Below are 25,166 nucleotides of genomic sequence, written 5' to 3'. Positions count from 1 at the left end.
AACGTAATCAAAAAAGTCAACCAAAGAACAAGATTCCTTTACAGGATCTCCTCACTGGTCAACAAAAACACTGTGAAGACCCTAACAGGAGCCCTCGTACAAGGTTTCTTCGACTATGCATGCACCTCTTGGTACCACAGCACCTCAAAGGCCCTTAAAACAAGGCTCCAAACTTCCCAAAACTACTTGGCCTCACCCCCCGAACCCACCTCACCCCTGCCCACTTTGACAGGCTGGAATGGCTTAGGGTCGACGACAGAGTGCAGCATCTTGCAATTGGTCTGGTCCACAAGATTCAATAGAGCGTCACAGTCCTGCCCCCTTTCATGACAACGCCAGGCCCAGGAAATAATTCCCAATTCATTTTTCCCATAGACATTTCAAAAAGTATTTATTTAAAGACCTTTTAAGCGTCGTACGAAGCCAACTCGAGTCGTGACAAATCATGACATCAAACACAATATTTGGGACCAAACAAATAATTACAAAGAAGAAAAAACAAAAAGTGTTGTAACCTGCCGTTTTTTTCTTCTTTCTAATTATTTGTTCGGCCCAAAACATTGTGTTTATTGTCATGATTTGTCACGACAAGAGTTGGCTTTGTCCGCGGCGTAAATGTCTTTAAATAAATACTTTTTGAAAAGTCTGAGGAAAATGAACAGGGAATTATTTTCCGGGTCTCTCGAGGGGGCGGGACTGCGACGCTCTATACACCACCAAGATACCCATGTACCTGTCTAAATACTTCCTTAATGTTAACGAAGTCCACACCCACAACACTAGAGGGAGTGCAACAAACCATGTGCAACCCAGATTCGGCACAAACAAGGGACTAAATTATTTTCGCTCCTATGCCACCAACATGTGGAACACCCTACAAACAGTCATTAAGACATGCGAATCCCTTGACTCCTTCAAAACAACTCTCAAAGGGCACCTACGGACGATTGCAATTCGAAACTGCCCCCCGTAAAATCTGAATCCTGAAATGTTGCAATTGTTCGCCACTTGAAGATCCCTTGTAGATCTGCCGTGAGCTTGTAGACCCATTTTTGCCCCAGAACAGAGATGCTAGGGTTCGCTTGTAGATCGGCCATTTCCGCTGCATGACACCGCCAGGACGTTAACTTGAGCACAAATTGAGCTTAATCCCCGGCTCGCAGCAGGGCTCCTTAATAGCCTTCATCTGCCCACTTGTTCCTACGAGAGGAACGCTAACCTCCTTATCCTCATCCTGTGCTCCTGCTGTCAGACCCCAGACCCACTGGGGGAGACTTCCTCCTCCTTGACAGCAGAGAGGCGACCTTTCAGCCCAGAGAGGCCAGACAACGGCGGCGGGACAAACCGGAGTCCGTCTGACAGCCAGAACACTGGAAGAAAGACCTCACCAGTTTGATATCATCTCATATATCCGAAGCCGTTACTTTTCAGGATTCAAATAAAAAATTATGCAAAATTACAAGAACAAAATGTGTCACTTCACACCACATTTTGAGCTTGCGGATCTGCTAGTTTTGATGTTTTTGTGTGAAGTTGTAGTATGATCAAGTAGGGTGTAAATTTCCAAAAAGAAACACAAAAGGTTAGAATACGCATAAAGGAGGTCTTTGCCGACAGCATCTCTGGGACCCTAATTTACACTGACAAAAAGACGACAGTGGTGGACCGCTGTCACCCTCCTCCTCCCCCCGCGGCACAGCGGAAGCTGTCCGTCACTCGACTCATTAACCAGAGTTAAGCCTTCCATCCACATGTCTCGACCGCTTTGAAGGTCACTTCTCAGACGGCCGTGAGAATGCAAGACTTACTGCCATGCCTCAGCAACGGTACGTTAGAGGTATTTTATAAGACCGCTTTAGGTTACAATGGTGAAGAATAGAGAAAATGTTAGGCTGCTGTCAGGAATCTCATTATTTTAAGGGAAAAGGACACTTTGTCACATTTTTGGAGGGCATAAATGTCAAATGCCAGGGAAGTCTGTTAAATAGAACAATGATTTTCAGTCCACAGAAATAATTACATTTAAGAGAATTAAAGATTATTTCAATTTTAATATATAGTATAATTACCAGTGAAATAAAAATGCAGTTTATTATATAAAATAATTTACAAAAGTTTGTACATGCTCAGCCCTGAATTAGTCAGAGTCACAGGACCGTTTGAAGATGGGGATGGGAGACAGGGCATCTCAAGAATTCAGTATCTCAGAAAGTTGGATGGATGGATGTACTATTGATTCTCAACCTTTTCTCAACCGGCCCCCCAAAATAATCATATTTTAAATGGAGACCCGGACCCTGACAATCACTTGGAATTGTACTTTTATATGATTTAGTTTGACTCAGTTCCACAGATGAATAATGTGAAAATAGCAGATATAGAAGGTTGGCTATTTATTTGTTTTGCCTCTTTCTTATCATTTGACATTTTGGCCAATGTTTGACCAGTTTTAATACTATAGTATAGTTTGTTGATTACCTTTGATGCAGTAATGGTCTTTTGTCTTTGCTTTCTTACCTTTCTTGATTACTTTTGATGCAGTAATGGTCTTTTGTCTTTCCTTAATTTTTTTTAAGTATTAAAAAGGTCTTAAAAGTCCTTACATTGACACTTCATTGTCATATGGGGACGGCCGACAAAATCCTGACCTGAGCTCAGGTTAAGAACCACTGGTCTTTACTGAGCTCAGGTTAAGAACCACTGGTCTGTACTATGCTGCAGGCTTCATTCTGCTCATTCCTCTGATAACGGAGGCTTAATTCTGCTCACGTCTCGGATGGCAGAGGTTTAATTGGGCTCACCTCTGGGATGACAGACAGGCATTTACACATTCATGACGGGATGCTCACCACGGCCACCGCCTCGCTGGCCAGCACCGTGTCGGCATCCATGACCACGTAGTAGGCCACGTTGGTGAGGATGTAGATGATGGTGACGATGGGCATGGAGATGGCGATGGACAGAGGCAGGTTCCTGCACGGGAAGACAGAGGAAAAACAAAACGACCTTTTCAGTGATCGATTCTTAACCTTTTTCAATTTCAAGGACCTCTCCAGTTTGATATAGTCGCCGTTGGGCGGAATTAACGCCCTACTTGTTCATACAATTTAGGCATTTGGCAGACGCTCTTAATCCAGAGCGATTTACAGTAACTAAAAACATGGTAATACACCAAATACCTATATAATGAAACTATGCGTATACACTATAGCAGGGTTCCCCAATTGGCGGCCCCTGCCCCCTGGAAGAAAAGTTAAAGGAAAAAAAAGTTACAGGTATGGTATGTGCGATATGAAGTGTGAGATTACCATAATGAAAGTAATCCTTAATAATATTCAAGGGCTTTTGGCACACAGTGTACACAAATGGAGTGTGTACAACTGGAACCAAATGGACCATATCAGGTCCATTTCGTTCCATTTGTACTCTCAGAGTTAAGTCGACATTAATTTTACAATATAAAAATAAAAGTTATAATAAATTGAAGTCCCAGATATAAATGGCATTAAATGGGGGTCAGTAGCCTATGCATGTCAAACTGGGCATCCTTCAAATTAAAATGAGAATCACTGCTAGAGCACTGCCATATCTAACAATGAATTCGTTTTACACTCTCAAGAGTTAAAGATCTATAAGGGTCCATTTGGTTACCAGGGTCCATTTGGTATCATTAGCTGGGCACCACCTGAAACCCCCTCAAGGACCACTGGTGGTCCCAGGACCACTGGTTGAGAACCACTGTTCTACATCTATTCTAAGCTTAATTAATAAAACAAAATTAATAAATCAATTTTTCGCGCACAGACTCAGCCCCCAGCCTGGTACCCTAGTCAAAATATGGCCCTTGAGGAAAATGTATTGGCAAACCCTGCACTATAGAGTGCTATGACTACATAAAATGCTATCCAACTTACATAAGTTGAGCCTATGCATACGCCTGTAAGGTCATCAAGGCTAGGGCAAGTGCTAAGGGCTAAGATGGAGTCTGAAGAGGTGGGTTTTCAGACTATGGCGGAAGATTGGGAGTGAGTCTGCAGTTCTGATTGCTCATACTACACAACTACAGCGTCACATAAAAGCATTAAAAGTAGCAGATCCACAAGCTTGAAATGTGGCGCGAAGCATACATAATAAATCAGCAAGCTCATAATAACACATTGCACCATTGTGAACTTGTAGAGTTAAATTAGAGAGGCCAGGTTGGTTATGGACATGCAAGGTTTCCACCTGATGGCCACAAATTCGACAATATGTTTTTTAAATTGGTTCATTAATTGACATTTAGTCTCTGTCGGGTGGAAACCTCATATGTCCAAAATGTACTTAAAAAAATAAAAGCAAAAGTAGCAGAACTATGAGTTCAAAACGAGTCGCTTTGCGCCGCACATTGAGCTTGTAAATCTGCTACTTTTTTTAAATGTTTTTTTTTTGCGGCTTTCACCTTTATATTATATAGCGGGACAGACAGTAGGCTGACAGGAAATGGGGGAGAGAGATGGGGGGGTGACATGCAGTAAAGGCACACTGCCAGACTCGGACTACCGGCCAAGGTGCCTGGACCGCTGAGCCACAGCCCAGGCCGAAATCTGCTACTTTTATGGGACGCTGTAGTATGATCAAGGACAAGTAGGGTGTTAATTTAAGGAAAAAAGCTCAAAGATGATTTCACTCATTGAATGGCTGTGAGAAACGGAATAGTGCCGTTTTTACCTCTCTGGGTTCTTGAGCTCCTCTGTGATGAAGTTGAGCGTGTCCCAGCCAGAGTAGGAGTACAGCGCCGAGTACAGAGCCAGAGCCATGTCGCCCGGGTTCAGCTTGGACCCTTTGAACGAGTTCTCAAAGTTCTGGGTGTGGCCTATGAAACACACAAGAGTGTTTTATAACAGTTTCAAGTTTCAATTCCCCACACAGGCCGCTGTTAGAGACATGCGTGTTCGTGTGTGTACCATTGTGAACTGACCGTCACGATCACAAAATATTAAGTTGACAATTAATTGTCCGAGAACTAATTGTGATTAACGATCTAAGTCAATGGTTATAGAAGTGGGGTCCAGGGACCTCCGGTGGTCCATGAGGGGGTTCACAACAAACTGAGGAACAGTTTAGGAACTATTATTTCACCGGCTAGAAGTGAGGGAATGGAACTAAATTACTATTCAGATCATAGGTTTCTCTCTCCGCCTAGAGTAGAGTATAGACAGTTGTAAAACTCTGTACTAAATCTAATCTGACAAACAATAATATTCTGTAACGGGAGTCACCAGCACATGGTAAATTATTTTTCAACTGGGGGTCAGTCGACTAATACGCATCAATTCGAGGGACACTTATGGACATACACTAAACCCCCAGCATCCTTATTGTGGGGAAGACTTTCGCAGCTGTGAGCTTCATGGCGATCGGCTATTTTCAGCGAAAGCTTTCCCCACAACAACAGAAAGGACTGGTATAGGTATAGTGTTGTGGTTAAAGTAGGACTTAACAGTTGTGGTCAGTGGTGGTTACAGACAGACAAACAGACTCACCTTGTCCTAGCCTCACCATGCCAGCCACGATGATGACAATGAGAGCAAATACCTTGGCCACGGTGGAGACCACCTGCAGGATGGCTCCCCACTTCACCTTCATGCAGTTCACCACCGTCAACAGACCTGAGAGACACACATACACACACACACACACGTTAACAACATTAACATTAGACTAATGGTATATTGGATCGGTTTGAGTTGAACATACTTTATAATATTTCCGTACAGTATAGAGTAACATTGTTCTTTCAGCACCACAGTGCTCCAAGAATCAACGTTGTCATAAACCAGGTCTAAATACATTTAGTTTTTTTTTTCCCCCTCGGAGGAGTTAGAAGAATAAGTGCACTGATCTTGTAGATAGATCTTTCATGGAACGGTGACAGAGAACTTTAATCCATGGGATTAGATTCCCCGTTAACAGAACACATACAGCAGGTGAGCCTTACATGCTCCGTTGTTCCAGTGAAACAGGCTGAACCAGTTATCAGACGTGACTGCAGCGCTGTAGACAGTTAACAATGCTAACAGTTTGTATGTATGACCTACACACATGCTGACAAACGTCACGTGTTCCCTTTTGACTTCGTCTGTTGTTTTGCCGGGGAGGGGTCATGTCCAAACATTGACCGACCTTTTTCATCAAGTTGTGCATGCATGCATACATACATGCTTTGAACAAGTATAGATCCCTGGGGGACCCCGGTCAGCGAAGTATAGGGTCAAGTTGCTGGTCAAGTAATTTTTTTTAGAACCACAAGTAGTTTTATTATGCGAGTTTATCCATAGGAAACTAAATCCATTTGTCTATACATTTCACAAATCATGTATGTGATGTGCATGCACGTCTGTTCTTTGCACAGCTCGAGAACAATTCAACCAGGCTTGCACTACTGCTAATAATTCTGCACTTCAGGGCAAATCTTCACCACCGCACTCCTTCTGATTTTAGAAGCATCTAGTCTGGATGCACAGTGAAAGTAGCCTCTTTGAGTGAGTGAAAGTGTGAGAGACTCCAGTTGATTAACATGGAATAGGGCAGACAAGGGGAGTAATTAACAGTCTTTCTACAACATTGAGAAGACAAATGGGGACTGCTTCTGTCGGCTATAAAAGCTTGGCCGAGTTCTCTGCAGTTACCTGATGGGTCGTTACTCTGTCTGAATTTAATAAGTCCCTCAGTAAAACATGCAATAACAGCCCAGTGCCGGCTGCCCCACAATGGACATGCATATGGTCAATGTCGGGAGGAAACCTTGTACTGGATGTAGGGGATGCCACGATTACAAATTTAAGTTGACAATTAATTGTCATACAAATAATTGCGATTAACGATTTAATTGTTTGCATTTTAGGCTTCATAATCACAAATTGCACAGAGCAGCAGATATCACAAATAACTTAAATATAGAAAGAAATCACTGACAAATTTAAGAATTTTGTCTTTCCAAAAACAAATCTACAAAATAGCGGAAATAGGTGATCTACAAGCTTACAACACATCATGAAGTGACGTGTTGTAAGATTGTATATCTGCTATTTTTGAAAAATGCTTGAAAATAGATTGACCTTTTTACAACATGGAAATGATAGACGATTATGCAAAAATAATTGCGATTATCTCAAATAATTACGATTAGGCGAATATGTAATAATTGTCACAGGCCTAAATGTATGTCCAAAACAGTCATTACCTTTGTTCCAATGGAGTATTTTTAGTCATGTTAATACTTTTGACTTTTGCCATTTTTGAATGTTCATCCTGAAAAGTAACCGGTTTGCACATACGAGGTTTCCAACTTTCAGCAGCTGTCAAAAAATCCCCTAGGGTGGTTGAATAGAAACCAATGTAGGATATGTTAGTAGACACCTTTCAAACACATTGGTGAAGAAAATTCTTGGTAAGAAATGTATTCCCAGATTTGACATTATTCTGATAATATTCCCTGACTATACACTCATTGCTTGTACAGTAGTACAAAGCTCAGCATTACAAAGAAATGATAAGTTGTATGCAGGTAGACACGCTAAGCTTGAATTCACGTGCATGGCTTTACGGGATCACGTTGGCAAAAGCACCTTGTTTTGGCCCAGGATCTCGAGTTAAGGTTGTGCTACTTGCAAAGCACCGTGGACATAAAGGCAAGAGGATGGAGTATGGATTTAAATATCTCCCAGTGTATACAGTCCAGACACAATTAAGAGGGTCTATAAATATAGTGTGCTGGGGACTGGAGAGGTTGCTGGGAGTTAGCATGTTGCTGTTCCCAACCCCACAGGCATGTTCCCAACCCCACAGGCACAGAGCTAATTATGAGGGCATGGTTTATGATCCGTCTACCCTCTCTGGGAGGTCTACCACTGCTGTGCTGCCAAAACAAAAAGTTAATTATTTCATATCATATACTATTATCAATTAGCCGAAAACATATCAACGTTCGTATTCAGAAGTAGAACCAATAATGATAATTTCATCTTGATCATTGTAGATTTAATAGATTATCCGAGAAGCAGGTTTTTTGTGACGATTTATTAATTTTTTCCTTTAAAAGCAACAAATAAGGGAAAGCATTCAAATATATATTTTTAGAATAGACTATATTGGTTTGTCTGATTAACCATTTAATCCTGAAAAATTGTGATATTCATGTCATGTCTCCCAGCCCCATCATACTAGTATAAACAATAGGGCTGCAACTACAGATTATTTTCTTATCGCATAATCAAGCTAAATTCAGATTTTTAAACCAGTTAAGCATTGGTGTCATTTTAGATTCTAGCTGTTCAAAAACAGCAGATATACAAGCTCGAAGCATGTACATCTGCTGTTGACTTTTTGAACATTTTGGAAAAATCTTGAAAGAGTGAGAACTACTGATTTAGAAGGCATGTGGGCCTCAGGTCTTAATGGATTAATAGACTAAATTGATTAGTCTGATTAAGCTACTTTAGACTTTGCCATACAACATTGTGTCACCGTTACACCACACACTGTTGTCGTGCAGCTTGTTAGAGCGGAGTAGCATTTCTATGACATAGGGTGCAACTTTTAGAACTTTGTGCCGGCGATGATTGGAATAATAATTATTATTGCTGCTGTTGTGGGAAGAGTGGGTACAGTATCTTATTTTAATAGTTAAAAATAAAGATAGTTCATAACTTAATTGTATATTAATTAATTCACCTCGTACTGCCAGGATTTCCCCCCGCTCAACCCTTATTTTGAAGAGCCAAAACCCACAACCGGATGTTGCAAATGTTACTTACACTGCGTGTTGTCGGATCCACATCCGGTCGGCAATGAGAAAGCCTGACCATTACAGCGTTGTAAGTAGCATCACGACTCGATCAATCATACTATAAAAGACCAATTGGCATAGATCTACACTAATGGCGGAGAATTGGGCTAACAGCATATTACAACAACAATTTGTAGATGTCACAAAATCCCAAGGTACACCTGGATATCCCTCTTTCTCTCCTGACACACCTTGTGAATGTGAACTTTGGCCTCTCCATTCCCACAGTGTCAACATTGACACAGCAAGTGTTTGACAGCTGGTCCAACTTCACACAGTCCTGTGTGGACCATGTCCGCTTCTAGCAAACTGGTGTTGCTTAAGATAAGTCTAGAGAACCAGTTCGCAAGGCCTGAGGAGCCGAAACTCATCAGTTTGTCATGACAGCTGCGGTAAATTAAAAACATTTTACCCTGTGAGTGCAGACCCTTTCTCTATAGACTTCACTGAGAGTCCTTCTCTTAATCAAGCGTCAGTAGAGCAAGTTCAGCTCGGGACTTCAGTCCCCTAGTGTTTGGTTGCTTAACCCTATGACATATAATGTACATACTCAGCTGCCGTCGGCCATTGGAATACCATTAACCAAGTAGACCTATAGATTAGTATACATTCGTCCCTGAATAGTTAGGGAAAGCTAGCAAAATCTGTGGCAAATCTGCAAAAAAAAAAATGCTTACCACTAGCTTGTGTGTTCATAAAGGCTATCAATTTGTTCCAAGCCAACCTCCTTAGGTAACATTGCAACAGCTGATGAAAGTTGGGGTACCACTATCAACACACATTACATATATATGGCTACATTTTTCCTTTTCCTGTTGGAAGAGACGCCTGGAGGAGGCGTTTTGTGCAGCGAATGTCTGCTCACGCTAGGGCTTTCACTTCTAGTATTTTGTATTAGTTGACTAGTTTACTAGTCGACACATTGTTTAACTACCTATTATGTAAAACAAAACAAAAAAAAGGGGGGGGGGGGGGTATATTTGTACACAGCATTGTAGCTGATCTTGAGGCCTACAAAAACAGGAGGGAAAAAGGCCCCCCCTTTTTTGTAGGGGGTTCTTCTTATCAACTAGTACCAACGAGGTCAACTAGTGGATTTACTAGTAAGGCTTAGGCTATATATAGTTTGTTTATTACTTTTGATGCAGTAATGGTCTTTTTCTTTGTGAGGTAGGCCTATTAAAAGATCTTAAGTCCTTGGATTGTCATCTGGATTAGGCAGGGGACAATTCCCCCCCCCCCCCCATATACCATGAACAGTAGCCTATACCAGTTATGCTTATGCACCTTATGTACACATGCATGTATACCCGCCCACCCCTCTCCATCTTCGCTTTCTGGGAACAACAAAAAAATGGAGCTTGCACAAAAACTTCCCCCATTGTTTTACACTTGTAGCCCTGTGATGTGATGTGACGTGACAATAATGATGATTCTGTTGAATAGTCGACTAGTTGCTTAAAGCCCTAGCTCACGCCCAATCAGTCTCACCCTGCTCTGGTTCTAGGTAGCAGCCAATCAGACACCATCTTCCGGGTGCGATTATGAAACTACGGTATCCCGATTGAAGATCCCCAACCTCTACTGCACTGGTTTTCAAAGTGGGGTCTGGGGACCTCCAGGGGGCCTTGAGAAGTATGTGGCTCTTTCATTCAACTTTCAAACTGCTTCATAAGTATGAAGCATCCGTGCTGCAAGCTTGTACATCTGCTATATTTTAACATTTGTTTGAAAGTTCTCTTCTGGGGGTCCCTGGCAACAAAAAACATTTTCAGATGGGTTGCAGGAATCTTTTTTCACAGCTATCAGTAGAGGAACAAATACATTGCGTTTATGACCAATATGAGCATTGAGCACCCAAACTGAACTCCATCAATCAACATGAGATACAAAAGACACAGGTGCATTGGCAGTGCTTTGATGATCTCGGGCACAAAACGTACCAAATTACAGGAGGCCAATCTGGTGAGTGATCAAGAGGCGGACACCAGGACAGTACGTGCCATCCAGCTCGTCAAGAGACACGCGGGAGTCATGATCCAAGCGTGGTGACAATGACATCCTTGTGTTGCCTCTTGTATTATGCAAGCTGCAGCATGATGGCTGTTGCCTCTTGTATTATGCAAGCTACAGCATGGTGGCTCAGCTTTTCTCTCATGCACAATGGGCCGTACTGTACAGGCGAAGAGAGGCTTGTGCCAATTATTGCAACCTGCAAACCAGCTGGTGAAAGCCGCAAACCAGCGGCTTGCCAAGCCGCAAACCAGCTGTGATACGATGAGCAGGTTTTTTTTTTTTTTTCCCGGTTTCCAAAAATAGGAAGAAATCTTGAGTCAGTCATTGACAATAGCCAAAGGTTATGCACTGTCTGGATTTGTATGGACACCAGAAGAAAGAGAAAAGGATTGTACAACTCTGGATGAGATTATGTACTGGCATCGTTTTAATTGATTGAATTTATTAATTATAAATACTTGATATATTGTTTCCTATATACAAGTTTGTAGAACTGCTATAAAACAAAGTAAGGAGGGCATAAGTGGATAATCAGACTGATAAAAAAAAAATCAGACCAGTCTGAAGTGAGTGGTGCTGTACTGTACAAGCCCTCCTCCCTGGCCTGTGTGTTAAAATGTGCAACAGTGACACTTGGTGGTAAACAAACGCTATTTTCGTGCTCGGACACAGGGACAGACCCAGGGACACAGCCACACACATAGCTGTCTATAGGAGTGGTTGCACCACTCAATAGATTTCAATTTGTTCCATGTTGACATGTTGATGTACATGCTTCTCGATTATGCAATAGACTAGGAAAATAATAGTTACAACTAATTGCAGCCCTAAGGGCATGTATTGGTAACCACCTGAGACAAGTCTGTCTCTCAACACGCCCTAGTAACTGAAGATTGATTTAGGCAGCATGTACTAAACTTCTGTATGGTGTCACAGCTACAGTATGCTCTTAATCTGTGCATAAATGCCTTGCCAAGAAATGTCTTCAACAATGTGTTGTAAAGGTCACACACACAAAGACAGAAATTCAGTTTCCCTAGTGAATCTATGACAGCTTCTGAAAGTTGGTGTTCCATTAATAACTATATGCAGGCAAAATTCACAATTTTTAATTCTGCTTTAAGTAGCATGTGAGCAGGGGTCAAACTTATTTTTCTCTCTCTTTTTTCCCCCCCATGATTCTGAATCCATTGCAAGCCTTTTATTTGCACGAAAATACTCATTGGACAAAAAAAAACAGCCATAGCCACTTTTCCAGGTGACCACAAATGTGAAAGGTGGCTATGGTCGTTTTTAGTGCTGGTATTCCCTTTTAGAGAGGTTTTGTAAAGATACTCTACACTACATTAGTTGCGCCCTCAAACTTAAAAATGTGTCGGCCTTCATCATGATACTAATGAAGGCTCTGTTCAAACAGAGTCAGGGTGCTGTGCATGTTGGCTCGCTGGAAACACCGCTACACCAGTGGTTCTCAAAGTGTGGACCAGGTACCCTCATGGTTCCTTGAGGAGGTTCCAAATGTCCCCTTACAGGTGTGCAGTAGTGTGCAAAGTCCATTTGGTTCCATTTGTACACGCTCAAGAGTTTTTAAATAAAAAAGTTTGAGAACCACTGTGCTAAGTATAAGTATAATAGAGTCTTAATTAGTATAATTGATAAGTACGGAAGAGGCCCAATTTATTTCCAATATGGCTTCTGTGCATAGAGCCTATTGTTTTCAATAAGGAAATGCCCTTGAAAGTATAGCTTTCAATATCAAGGTCAACCATAAACCATTTCAGCCGTGAGATTACGAGACGAAGGCTTACAGATGATGATGGCAGCGATGAGGCGGACAGCATCGTAGGGGGCATGGCAGGTAGGGTAGAAGGGTTGGATCAGGTACTGGGAGAAGGTCAGGGCGATGACCGCCTGGCAGGCTGGCTCCACGATCATCAACGATGTCCACAACCTGAGGAAAGAAAACGCAACAAAACATCTGCTATATTATAATATACAATACAGCAATGCGTTGGACTGTTTTCTTAGTCCCGCTCCTGATCGCTCACGCTGGACTTCTGACCATTCCCACCCGATGTTGGCCACCCAAAAGAAACAGAATGAGATAAGAGAGATGTGCATTACAGGATTCTCACACATTTTTACCAATGAATTTCCCAAAATGTCAAGGGCTACATAACAATCATTAGGTGCAATAATGAGTCTTACTCCTATATGTGCAATGTCCAAAGGGAAAAAAATAGCAAAAATAATGCAAAGAATGGTATAAAGCCATTCCAAATGTCGTGCCATTTATATACATTGTAATGAGGACGCAAATTGTGATTGGCCAGAATGAGAGGCTGTATGATGACACATGATAAGAGCGTCCCTCACTTCACACAGGTGTGTTTTTTATTAACTGAATCAATTGCCAAAAACAATGCATAGCCAAATAGTTCCAGGACCCTTACTAAATTCCAAACTTTTTCCAGGAGTGGAAAAGGTTTTCTAATTTCAAAATATTCCAATAAAAAAAAAAGAGAAAAAAAACACCACACCACACACACGCACAGTGGCCATTGCTTCCTGCTCATCAGTACGTTATAAATAGATGCACACAACGCCAAATCTCCACCGATTATCCTGGAATGCCACAACCCCAGTTTCGACGACCTTGGAGTCCCAGACTTAGAAGCATTGGCTAAATATGCCAGCCATATATTATCAGTACCTACATGTCTGGCTCTGTGCCAAAAAGGGCAGTTTCTGTCTGCAAGAAATTTCCACTCTCCTTCCGAGTTCAAACAGCTGATTTAATATGCTGCATGGAGATCCAGATATAGCCACCTTCAGTGTGGTAAAGCAGCCCATTGTTGTGTGATGAAATGGGCTCCGAGCACACTGAGAGTATGCGAAAACTAATTGTGCTAGTTTGCACTGCATTGACAATACAAAGGGCATCGTCAAGGTTGTGTCTACAATAATCACATGTATAAATGTTTATATTAAAATTATGCATAACTTAACACTTCATAACCGACCAAGTTATTGTACTTAAAAATGTGCTGTTCCACTTCACTTATAAAGCATTATGACAGTCACTTGTAACACTTCATAAGCTTCGTTAGCTTATAATAATGCATTGTAGACCTGACAATATACAGTCTTACCAAATCTTTTCAGTTGCAAGGTCACCTTCAGCTTGGGGGTCACGACCCATAGTTTGAGAACCACTCGACTACATTTAAACATCTGTATTGTTGTGGTTGGGCAGAAACCTCTTATCTCCATAGTCTAATCACACAAAAGTATCAAATGCAGTGTGAAGCGTCACGTTTTGAGCTTGTATGAGGTTTCCACCCGACAGACGATATAAACGCATGGTTTAAAAAGACAACCTTCACGCTCCCGACATCCTTGGTTAAAGGGCCACTTCACCCATTTCGCAACCAGATCTTATTTTAATACATTTTGAGAGACAAGAAACACTTTCCTGGAGTTTGTGTGTGGGTAATGTGTGTTTTTAGATTTAGATATTTTAGTATTTCAAAGTGTCTGTGATGCCACAGACACTGGTCTCACTTCCTTCCTGGACTACATGTCCATTACATGTCTCAGTAAGACAGCCCTCCCCTCTCCACAAGGTGGGGTGAGTGCACCAAAGCATTATGGTGATTGTAGTAATCCAGCAGTCAAACACACAGACTACATTATTTTTCTGGGCATAGAGTGCAAATTTCAAATTGTGCTACTGTTATCTACTATAACATGGTGTTTAATTGTGCAGAGCAGGGAGAAAAATGTAGCAGAGCCGAACGCCAAGAACAAATATTATATGCACACTTGTATTCTCATTGTATAATAAATATTGGTTAAATCTATTCGTGAGTTATCTGACTAAAATACTATTAACAGTTTAAGGGCCCCAGACGGAGGTCTCCGTCCTATTAATTAGTACACTCTGATGCCCAGGAAGGAGATTGATTAACAGGACGGAGATTAATGATATAAAAACCGATCGCATCGCTCCACAGCCTAGGAGCACCTGTTTCGCAATACCCGATGTTGCGCAACAGTGGGATGTCATCGAAAATCCCCCCCCCCCCCCCCCCGTTTAGCCGACGAGACCGAAAATCTTAAAATGTTAATAACTCGCGATCTAAATCATCCCATCTAATTCAAAGAAATGATTATGTGTTAGACAGCCCACCGCTGTCCAGTCGCTAGTAGCAGTAGATTTAATCATACCTCCCGTTGTTTTCGATCGCCATTAGAGTGTTTTGGCTACATTTAGCTGCTACACACACATCCGGGATAACATCTGGTCCGTCGGTAAAAGTGCTCCGCTGCTATAAATCGCTGGGCAAATGTATTAAATAACCCCGGGCAATTAAGGTGTTAACATTGAGTGACTGGAGTTTCTTCCAGTGGTGAAATGTCCCTTTAAGTATAGAGTCCTCTGAAATTCTCTCCGCTTTCATGTACTTGCAACAGGCCCTGTAGCTTACCTGGAGAAGCGCGCTAAAGCTCTGGTTTGTTTACAATGATTTATGGCTGTGATGCAGAGCTCTATCTAAGTGTTAGCACCCGTGTAGAATCAAGCACGGAAAACAAATGCGTATGTCAAATGCTTCCCCTCTCTATCCCCTAAAGCAGAAAACTTAGCTTTATACAGCTTGTTTTTGTAGGAGGCTTGCTTGTTTTTGTAGGAGGCTTGCCATCTAAAAGAGAGTCTGTACACACGTGTGTGGAGCTAATCTCTCTAATCTCTCTCTGAATCAGATTTCTTGTACATGGTGCCAGTAGGGAAAGGTAGTAACTCCAATTTACCTATTTCACGTTGTATATAATATACACATTTCCATATTTTTTTAACAACTTCAACCCTATGTACACACAGTCATGTCAAACAGCGAAAAGAGCTGATCTACAAGCTCACGAGTCACAAGGTGGCACTTTTTTAACTTGTAGATCCACCTACTTTGGTTGAATGTTAACCTATTTTATTATGACACCCTGGGAATATCAATGTGGTTAGCATCAGTGTAATAATGAAAGTCACGGGGGGTTGGATCAGGCTGAAACCAATTTATTTTTACAAATAAAAAGAAAAATGGCCACCTACCGAATGAAAGCCAAGAATCCTCCAAAGGTCTCCAGGATGTAGGCATAGGAGGCTCCAGACTTGCGGATGGTGGTCCCCAGCTCGGCATAGCAAAGCGCACCCAACACGGAGAAAACCCCTCCGATGGCCCATACCACCAGAGACAAGCCAAATGAGCCTGAGTGAAACAGCACCCCCTGGAGGGACAAGGGAGGGAGAGAGAGCCTTCTATAACATGCAAAAACTGCAGAACCGTACTGTAGACTGATGATAAAATATTCCCATTTGTCTTGTACGTAGCATCATTCCATTTGGGTACATTAGATTAGACATCGGGTCATGGCGCAGTAAATGCTTTAAACTGTGTCAGGTCATTGGGGCGGTCCATAAGAGTCAATAGGAGGAGCGGGACAGTCCAACAAATGTCACTGTTGCATGCTGGAGTACGATCGATGGAGGCAAGCAGACAGAAATTTGAGTAATGAAATTTCCTCCTTCGTCTGACCAGAAGTGCAGTTCTGCGCGTTGCGGCGACGTTGGCACTGAACAACAGTTATAGCGCACATCTCAGCATCGGCACCATACAAGGCTGATTTTAAAGTTAAAACCCTGCTTTCAGGTTTTACTGCAGTCTGTAGCTTTTGGTTCCTCCTCACGGAGGAAGTGGTTTATCCCCAATGACTTGCAAGGAGTTGCATTGGAGCGGTTGACCTCCAAATTGTTTTGTTGCAAGGAGTTGCGACTAGTTGCATTGGTGCGGTTTGGCCGCTACTCTGCATTAACTGGCGACTGCATCTACTATTCTTCAGTCAGGTGGTGCTGTATTGTTTACGTTACCTTGGGCGAGACGAAGATCCCCGATCCGATCATGTTCCCCACGATGAGACAGACGCCGTGCAGCAGAGAGATCTCCTGCTTGAGACGCACGCCGCTGCCTTCCGACGACGTATCCCCGTCAGCTCCCATCCTGCAGCGCGCCTCCTTTCAGCTCAGTGTCCTTATGCACCTCCTTTCAGCTTAAGAATACCACCTCCTGCTGCTGGCGCGCCTCCTTTTTAGCTCACCAGTGGCCTTGTGCGACCTCCTTTAAGCTCACAGCAGCCTTATGGCACCTCAAAAACAGCTGCCTTATGAAGATCCACGATGCCTCCGCAGAGGAATCAGGATTCAAGGACTGTAGGGTGGAGGCATTAGGGGAGGACGGATGAAGGAGCGGGAAGAAGAGGGGGAGCCGGGTGGTGTTGTGGGAAGTTCTCCTCCATCTCAGGTGGCAGTCATCGTGGTGGGGGTGCAGGGCCACACGACCTGCTGGGTTCAAGCATCAAAATAAATGAAGGGTTTATTTGTCAATTACTCATACCGGTACAAGCAGCAAAATGTTGAGTGTAACATGTTCCACAAAGACTGTGCTAACAGCAGCAATACAATATAGTCTCCGTTGGGTGGAAACCTCATAAGTCTAAAACTGTTGCTTTTCAGGATTCAAATTCAAAAAACGATCTACAAGCTCAAAAATGGCATGTCGCTTTGCGATACTTTTCCAGCTTGTGCATCTGCTACTTTTGTGTGACGCTGTAGTGTGATCATCAAATAGGGCGTACATTTTTAACAAGGTTAGAATATGGAAAACATAAAGACAATACAGGTTAAGAATGACAGCTATGATAAAACCTGTTACAGGCAGGTACAAAAAAATATTTAGCAGCAATTGGGGAGATAGCTGCTATTGTGGCAGTGTCAGAGTAACTAGACCCGTCTTATCTAGTGATGGATTGAACTGAAAAACACTTAGTTTTAATTGTATTGTTAACAGACAAGCTCATTCACTACACTCACAGAGCTTGTAGGTCTGCTATTTTCACGGAATGTCAGTCACCCCAGAACAGGGATGCTAGGGCTCATGTGGTTTAAGTGTATCAGCAGGTGGACAGTAACGTACAAAATCTGTACTTAAGTACAGTACTTAAGTACATTTACTAAAGTACTGTCCACCTCTGTGTATCAGTGTGAGCGTGTTCCAAGTCATGGCTCCATCACACCAGAAGCCTGCAGGGGTCTTGTGACTCCTGTGCTTTGTTCCCGTTCTGGTGTCTTGCTGATCTAGGCATAGGCGGGACGGCGCTGAAGTGGTTCTCCTCCTACCTCTCTGACCGGACTTACCAGGTTTCTTGGAAAGGTTTGCTATCACCCCCCCGCACCCTCCAAACTGGGGTCCCACAGGGATCTGTACTTGGTCCCCTCCTCTTCTCACTGTACACTAAATCCCTTGGCACCATCATCTCTGCTCACAATATATCCTATCACTGCTATGCCGATGACACACAACTGTTTCTATCCTTCCCCCCCTCTGCCACCCAGGTAGAAGAGCGCATCACTGCATGCCTGGCTGACATCTCACAGTGGATGTCTTCCAACCACCTCAAGCTGAACCCAGACAAGACTGAGCTTCTGTTCTTCCCAGCTAAGTCCTGCCCTATGCGGGAGCTAACTATCTCCGTAGACAACGCCCTGGTAAAGTCTGTCCCGACAGCCAGGAACCTTGGTGTTGTCCTGGACAGTCAGCTCTCGTTCAAAACACACATCACAGCTGTCACTAGATCCTGTAGGTTTACACTCTACAACATACGACGAATTAGACCGTTCCTCACCCAGGAGTCAGCCCAGCTCCTAATCCAGACAACAGTCTTGTCAAAACGTGACTATTGCAACTCCCTCCTTACTGGCCTACCGGCATGTGCACTTAAGCCCCTCCAACTGATCCAAAATGCCGCAGCACGCTTGGTCTTCAACCAGCCAAAATTCTCACACGTCTCCCCCCTTCTCCGCTCGCTCCATTGGCTCCCGGTCGCTGCCCGCACAGAATACAAAACTCTGATGCTGGCATTCAAAGCAACCAAAGGCATGGCCCCCCCATATCTCACAAGTATGATCGTACCCTACAAACCCTCCCGCTCACTCAGATCAGCCAACGCAGGGAAGCTGGAGGTACCTTCACTAAAAACGCCGGGACAACGCTCCACACGTCCCAAACTCTTCTCCCTTCTGGCTCCAAAACTATGGAATGCACTTCCCATTGCAGTCAGAACTGCAGCCTCACTCCCAATCTTCCGCCGTAGTCTGAAAACCCACCTCTTCAGACTCCACCATGGCCCGTAGCACTTGCCCTAGCCTAGCCCCTTAGATAGCACATTATGTAGACTTAGATAGTATTTTAAACAGACTTATAGCTTGTTATGTAGACAGCTCTAGAATTGCACTTTATGTAGTCATAGCACTTTATAGTACACATGTATAATATATTATATAGTATAGTATGTATAGTTTACATAGATACTCCACTGTTACGTTCTTAGTTTACGCATGATTCATGATAACTACTTTTTATACATGTGATGTATGCCATGCTTTTTGTTTTTGCTTAATGTAAGTCGCTCTGGATTAAGAGCGTCTGCTAAATGCCTAAATTGTAAATTGTAAATTGTACCTGTATGTGGGCCATGGTGATGTCATTTGTGCACATAGTAAGTAAATCAGTATTGAGTCAACTTGTGCAATCTCATGGATTTATTAGTTTAAACCATTTAGACCTGAGGCCTATTTTGAAAAGGCCTTCTAAAACCTAAGGGAGATTTATGAAAGACAAATGTCTGAGAAACCTCGTGCACACGCATTCCCAGCTTCAGAGATAAAGTAACGTGGACACGGCAGCCAGTCTAAATGGCTGAATAAAATCTTACAACTGAAACATTTTGTATGGCAAAGTCCTTTGGACTTGTGTGAACGGAGTACCCCAATAGCACTGTTTGGTACATTGAATCACAACAATTAACACAATGTGAAATTGTGAGGTTTTAGAAATATTGTCCCCGCTAGTCAGGAGAAGAAATCAGATGTGAAATATCCCAGAACAGCAGGGAGGCTAAATACAGCCACCCCAATTGTATAAGTCAGTGGTTCTCATTTTCACTTCAAGGACGCCCATCTCCGATAGTGTACACATGGAACCAAAGTGGATCCTTAAGGGGGCATTTTGGAACCCCTTCAAGGAACCCGAGGGTCCCTGGATCCCACTTTGAAAACCACTGCTATAAGTTACATTGCATAACTTATTTTACCATACAGATGGGAGTCATGGGACAAAATAACATGTATAGATAGAAACATGTTAGAAACATAGAAAAACTCTTACAGAGTTTTTCTATGTGAATGGTGTTCCATCCATGGGAGAGTACTTGATTTGAGAGCACAAGAAATTATTTTGCAAGATTGTAAAGCCCCTGACCGGTTTAGATATTTTCAGGTTCGACACTTTGTTAAGACCCACTCTCCAACATTCCCGCAGTTACCTGCGCGGTCGGGTGTCGAGGTCTTTATGCCTGCAGCGAGCCTAGCTAGAGGTGTTGTTGCATGTCTCTATGAGACTATCCCCCACAGAGACCCGGGTTTGGATAAGATTAGGACTGGCTGGGAGGCCGAATTGGGGATCACATTTTCAGACGAGTGGTGGGAGCAGGCAACGGAGAGGGTTAATTCCTCCTCCTCCTGTGCTAGGCTTAGCCTCATTCAGTTCAAAGTTCTCCACAGAACTCATTACAGTAAAGCAAAATTATCTAAAATATATCCGGGCGTGACGGACAGTTGCGATAGATGTTCACAATCACCAGGAAATCTGTCCCATATGTTCTGGTCTTGCCCCAAATTGTTACCATTCTGGAGATCTTTCTTTGACATCATTTCTGAGGTGCTGGAGACAACCATTTTGCCTTGCCCCCAAATTGCAATTTTTGGAATCCCGGAGGAGGATGTAGTTTTACCCAAAAAGCAGCTTAATGTTATTGCCATCGCCTCATTAATCGCCCGCAGGAGGATACTTTTACAGTGGAAGGCAGAGTCCCCTCCCTCGGCCAAATCATGGTTGATTGACGTTATGTCCTTTCTGAAACTTGAAAAAATCTAATTCACAATTCGAGGGTCCTCTGATAAATTTTATAACCATTGGCAACCTTTAATATCGTATGTAAGCAGTTTGGAATCACTTTCACCTGACTGAAGACACATGGTGTTGGTGTGCTCTGGTGGTGCAGATCTCTACTTGGTGCAAGATATATAGCCTAATATATTGGAAATCATTACACATGAGGGTCGAGAAATGAGCCAATTAAGCTCTTACAAGCTTTATATATAAGTATTTGAATTATTTTTATTTACTGTTTTTTTTTTGTTTTTTTTTAATTTTATGTCTTATTTTACCCCCTTTTAAGTTGTTTATTAATTATTTCTGTGAACGTAACCATGTGATCCCTTTCTTTGTATCTTAGTTATGTACTCAATCTATTGGTTTTATACCTGTATATATGTTGTGTGTATCTTAGTTATGTACTCAACTTATTGGTTTTATACCTGTATATAATTTATGTTGTTTGTATGTCTGGCCTCGTGGGGAAAGATGGTGGGTGGGTGGGTGGGTGGGGAGGATTGGGAAAGGAGTTAAAAAACAAAGAGTTGTATTTTCTTTCTGTGAAACTTGCATAATATGATGTCATACTCTTTGAATAAAATTTGTTTAAAAAAAAAAAGATTGTAAAGCCCATCAAGGTTTTTAGGTCTTTACTAAAAAGGTACACTATGCGACTTTCCTCTTCTACTCCGGAAGTGCTGACACCATTACCATTGAGCTAGTCTCTCAAGACAGACTGTTGACTCACGTCAACTAGGAAAAGAGGGCGCTGTTTTTCCTTTATTTTTTGACTGCTTGGTCAGGGGATAAGTTGAATGTTTTTTACACTGTACAGGTCGATCTCAGTTGTGCTTTATAACTAAAGTTTGATTGTCATCATTGTATTGTTTCCAATTAGCCGTTATGAAACAAAGGTTGGCTTCGGTCGTACTTATCTCTCATGTGAAGCAGGTGGTAATGGCTGTGAGGTTATAGGAGTCAACAGACCAGCGCCAGTGAACAGCAGCCCAATCAGATTAAGACCATGGTCTGTTTTGTACTGATCTGGCTATCATGCCCCCGCAGGAGATACAACAGTAGAGCAGGGTTTCTCAAAGACGTCCAGGGGTGCCACAGAATAGTTGGAATTTATCAATATCACTTCAGTTTAACCACTTTAGACCCTCTTTACAGAGTGAAACAGACTTGAGTTGCACTTTCCTTGGTAGGTTATTTTTCCGAAAAACAAAATGGCTATTTTTGGTGAATAGGGATACTGGGGGAAAGATTTACATATAATAATAATATTTATGTACCGTAATGTGACATAAATGTTAGGTGCTACTACTACTTACTAGTGCTACTAATACTTACTATCAATGTAATTCAGGGGTGCCATAGATGAAAAAGTTTGAAAGATGACTTTTTTTTCAGTGGTTCTTAACCTTTTCATGTCAAGAACCCCCAAAATGATATGCATTTGGCTGCGAGCCATCTCAAAACTATTTTGTGCCAGGGATCACTAGAAGCAAAGATTGGGGTTAAAAATGTTCGCTTAAAAATATAGACAAGGTATATTCAAAGATATGCACAGATCTACAAGCTCATAGCGTGTGACCCCACTTTGAGAACCAATTAGGGATGTTAATAGTTAATCGATTAATCGCCGTTAAGAAATTAATAAATTAAATTTAACAGTTAATAATTAATTTAAAATTCTGCGGTTCCATCATTGGGTGATTTTCTGTGCAGTCTGCGCTTGCATGCGGCCTGAGGAACGCCGGTAAAAAAGGTCCCCCCCACAGAAACGTCTGAGTTTTGCGATATGATTTGTGACAGACAAGACAGTGCACTTTTCATTTTTTGTATTCCTCATACAAAGATGCCATTGCCTGTCCCTGTATAGCAAATGGTCAAATACATATTTGATTAATATAATACTTTCTGCATATCAGCAAGGTGGTTTTTATAGATTGAGGGAAATTAAGATTCCCAGATTTTAAAAAAAAAGGCACTTATAGATAGATCGATAAGGTCATCAAAACTTTCTGCATATCAGCAAGGTGGTTTTTATAGATATTGAGGGAAATTAAGATTCCCAGATTTAAAAAAAAAAGGCACTTATAGATAGATCGATAAGGTCATCAAGGCAAAAAAAAGGCACTTATAGATAGATCGATAAGGTCATCAAAACTTTCTGCATATCAGCAAGGTGGTTTTTATAGATATTGAGGGAAATTAAGATTCCCAGATTTTAAAAAAAAAGGCACTTATAGATAGATCGATAAGGTCATCAAAACTTATCAATTAATGATTTAATCGATAATTCCCATCCCTAGAACCAATATGCAACATATTATTATACCCTTCATCTTAGGAAGATGTGTCATAGATGTTGATTAGACCTGTCACAATTACATAATCACCCTAACTGCTAATATTAGAGAGAATAGCAAATTATTTAATATATTATATATTCTTTGATTTCTTTCCATCTTTTCTTTTCCACTTTCCTGAAAACTACCAATGATTGGGAGCTTTTACGACAAATAATGTCACCCCCTGTTTTACACAGGTCTGCGATGTGACATTAAGGTTCATATCACATCATTCAAAATACAACATTAAAACTTCAGTTGAAGAGTGAAGCATGGGTGCACTGCACTACACCTTCCACACTACATCTTGTTCATTAAAATAAGTTCCGGTTTGCAGCACCGTGCTTCTTCGCTGAAAGTATTACCATTTTGCATTTTTTGCCTCAATATTTTACACTTCCTGGCGTAACGCCGACATCGGTGACCCATCGAATCCTGCGACATCGCAAGGATGCTTATAGACAACACAATTTGATGTTTCTAAAATATATAAATGAAATATAACAGATATCAATTGATAAGATTGTAATACAATCAAGTAATAAAATAAAGCATTGTCTGCCTTTTAGTAACCTAAAACATAATCATTCATAACACACTACTAGCCCTTTGCGATACATCCCGATTTACCTTTTGTGTATCAATTGGAAACCTCCTTCCCAAATACAAAAAAAAAAAAAGGTAAATAGTGTCCCGAAAGCGGCCAAACACCCCTCCTGTGTCCTGACTCCTGGCACATTTATGCACAGTTGGCAGGTACGGTACACACAACGCTATAGGTTGCCATTTGCGGTGTAACACCCATACCGGACAACTAGCTAAACTAAAAGGATGGGGACTACATCTTCAATGTAAACATCTAAACCATCATTGTAGTCAGTAAATAAACAACCACTGATATTCACATTATTCTAAATAGGCCTAGAACACATGACATGTACTTTCTATATGACATAGGAATTAGCATTTGCTGTCCCCCCCCCCTGCCCCTCACACTCCTCAGTACGACGGTGTCGCTTGGCGAAAAGCGCTGATCTACAAGTACAAGCTGACATGCAACAACACGCGACGGCGCTTTTCGCCAAGCGACAGCTGTCACCAACACATGATGCTGCCGAATGCTGATGTGATGTGGCTGAGTCTGTGACGCTATCTTAGCTAATGATTAGCTCTTGTCCAGTCGACATGGACTCAGAGATCATGCTCACTAATCCTCAACCAATCAATGAATCCCCCAATTGAAATTCATAACACCAATAATAGTAAATAAAAGACGGATCGATAACACAGTACCTGGAGTCTGGAGGTTTATGGTCTTTGTCTCTGGAGCTACAGCACTGCAGGAGAAGAGAGAAGAGAACATGTGTCGCTTTTGACCACATTTAACAAAGTGCATGCAGCCAATGCCAGAGGGGCTGCTGTTGACTCCTCCTCCTCCTAAACTGTCTTGCATATGATGTATGAAACCAAGCAGCGGTGTGTCGTCAGACTGGACAGAGATATGACCTTTCTGTCAACATACAGTACTACTTAGGCATATGCCTGTGTGTGTGTGTGTGTGTGTGTGTGTGTGTGTGTGTGTGTGCGTGCGTGCGTGCGTGCGTGCGTGTGACATAAGTGTCATCATCAATAAATTCAATCAATCTTGATCGATCTATCAATCATCTGACCGACCCCTCCTGGAGAGACTAGTCCATCCACATGTGGCCTATGCATTATAGATAGGGCATAGGGGTCAGGACTCAGGATAGATAGGCCTTTTCAATGAGGGGTCAGAATAAATTATGGATTTAGATGGTTCTTCGTCTCAACTGCTCAGTTATTGGTCAGTGTTTATTCTGCATAACATATTTTTTGAAGTGTGTGAGCCTTCAATCAACATACATTAAGCGATTGATTCTGTGAATAAATCAATCTTTC

At 42.0% G+C, this 25,166-nt stretch overlaps 1 protein-coding gene across 2 annotated transcripts in view; it reads right to left on the bottom strand.

Annotated features, from left to right (window-relative positions):
- The window catches only part of LOC306938609 (Y+L amino acid transporter 2), a 35,278-nt gene extending 10,612 nt beyond the window's left edge, over positions 1–24,666 (bottom strand). The window contains exons 1-7 of one of the 2 annotated variants that reach the window (XM_079522870.1): positions 24,540–24,666; positions 16,770–17,240; positions 15,954–16,129; positions 12,655–12,797; positions 5,526–5,651; positions 4,711–4,855; positions 2,850–2,973 (exon numbers count right to left, since the gene is read on the bottom strand). In XM_079522870.1, coding sequence (XP_079378996.1) covers positions 2,850–2,973; positions 4,711–4,855; positions 5,526–5,651; positions 12,655–12,797; positions 15,954–16,129; positions 16,770–16,898 — 843 coding nt within the window. In that variant the 5' untranslated portion in view covers positions 16,899–17,240; positions 24,540–24,666. The remainder of the gene's footprint in view (positions 1–2,849; positions 2,974–4,710; positions 4,856–5,525; positions 5,652–12,654; positions 12,798–15,953; positions 16,130–16,769; positions 17,241–24,539) is intronic. The other variant, XM_079522871.1, reaches the window with a different exon arrangement.
- Positions 24,667–25,166: the final 500 nt, after the last annotated feature.

This window comes from Electrona antarctica (genome assembly GCF_951216825.1).
Source record: "Electrona antarctica genome assembly, chromosome: 15".
NCBI classification, from domain to species: domain Eukaryota; kingdom Metazoa; phylum Chordata; class Actinopteri; order Myctophiformes; family Myctophidae; genus Electrona; species Electrona antarctica.
Note: the sequence above shows the minus strand (reverse complement) of the source record. Positions and strands in the feature narration are given on the sequence as shown.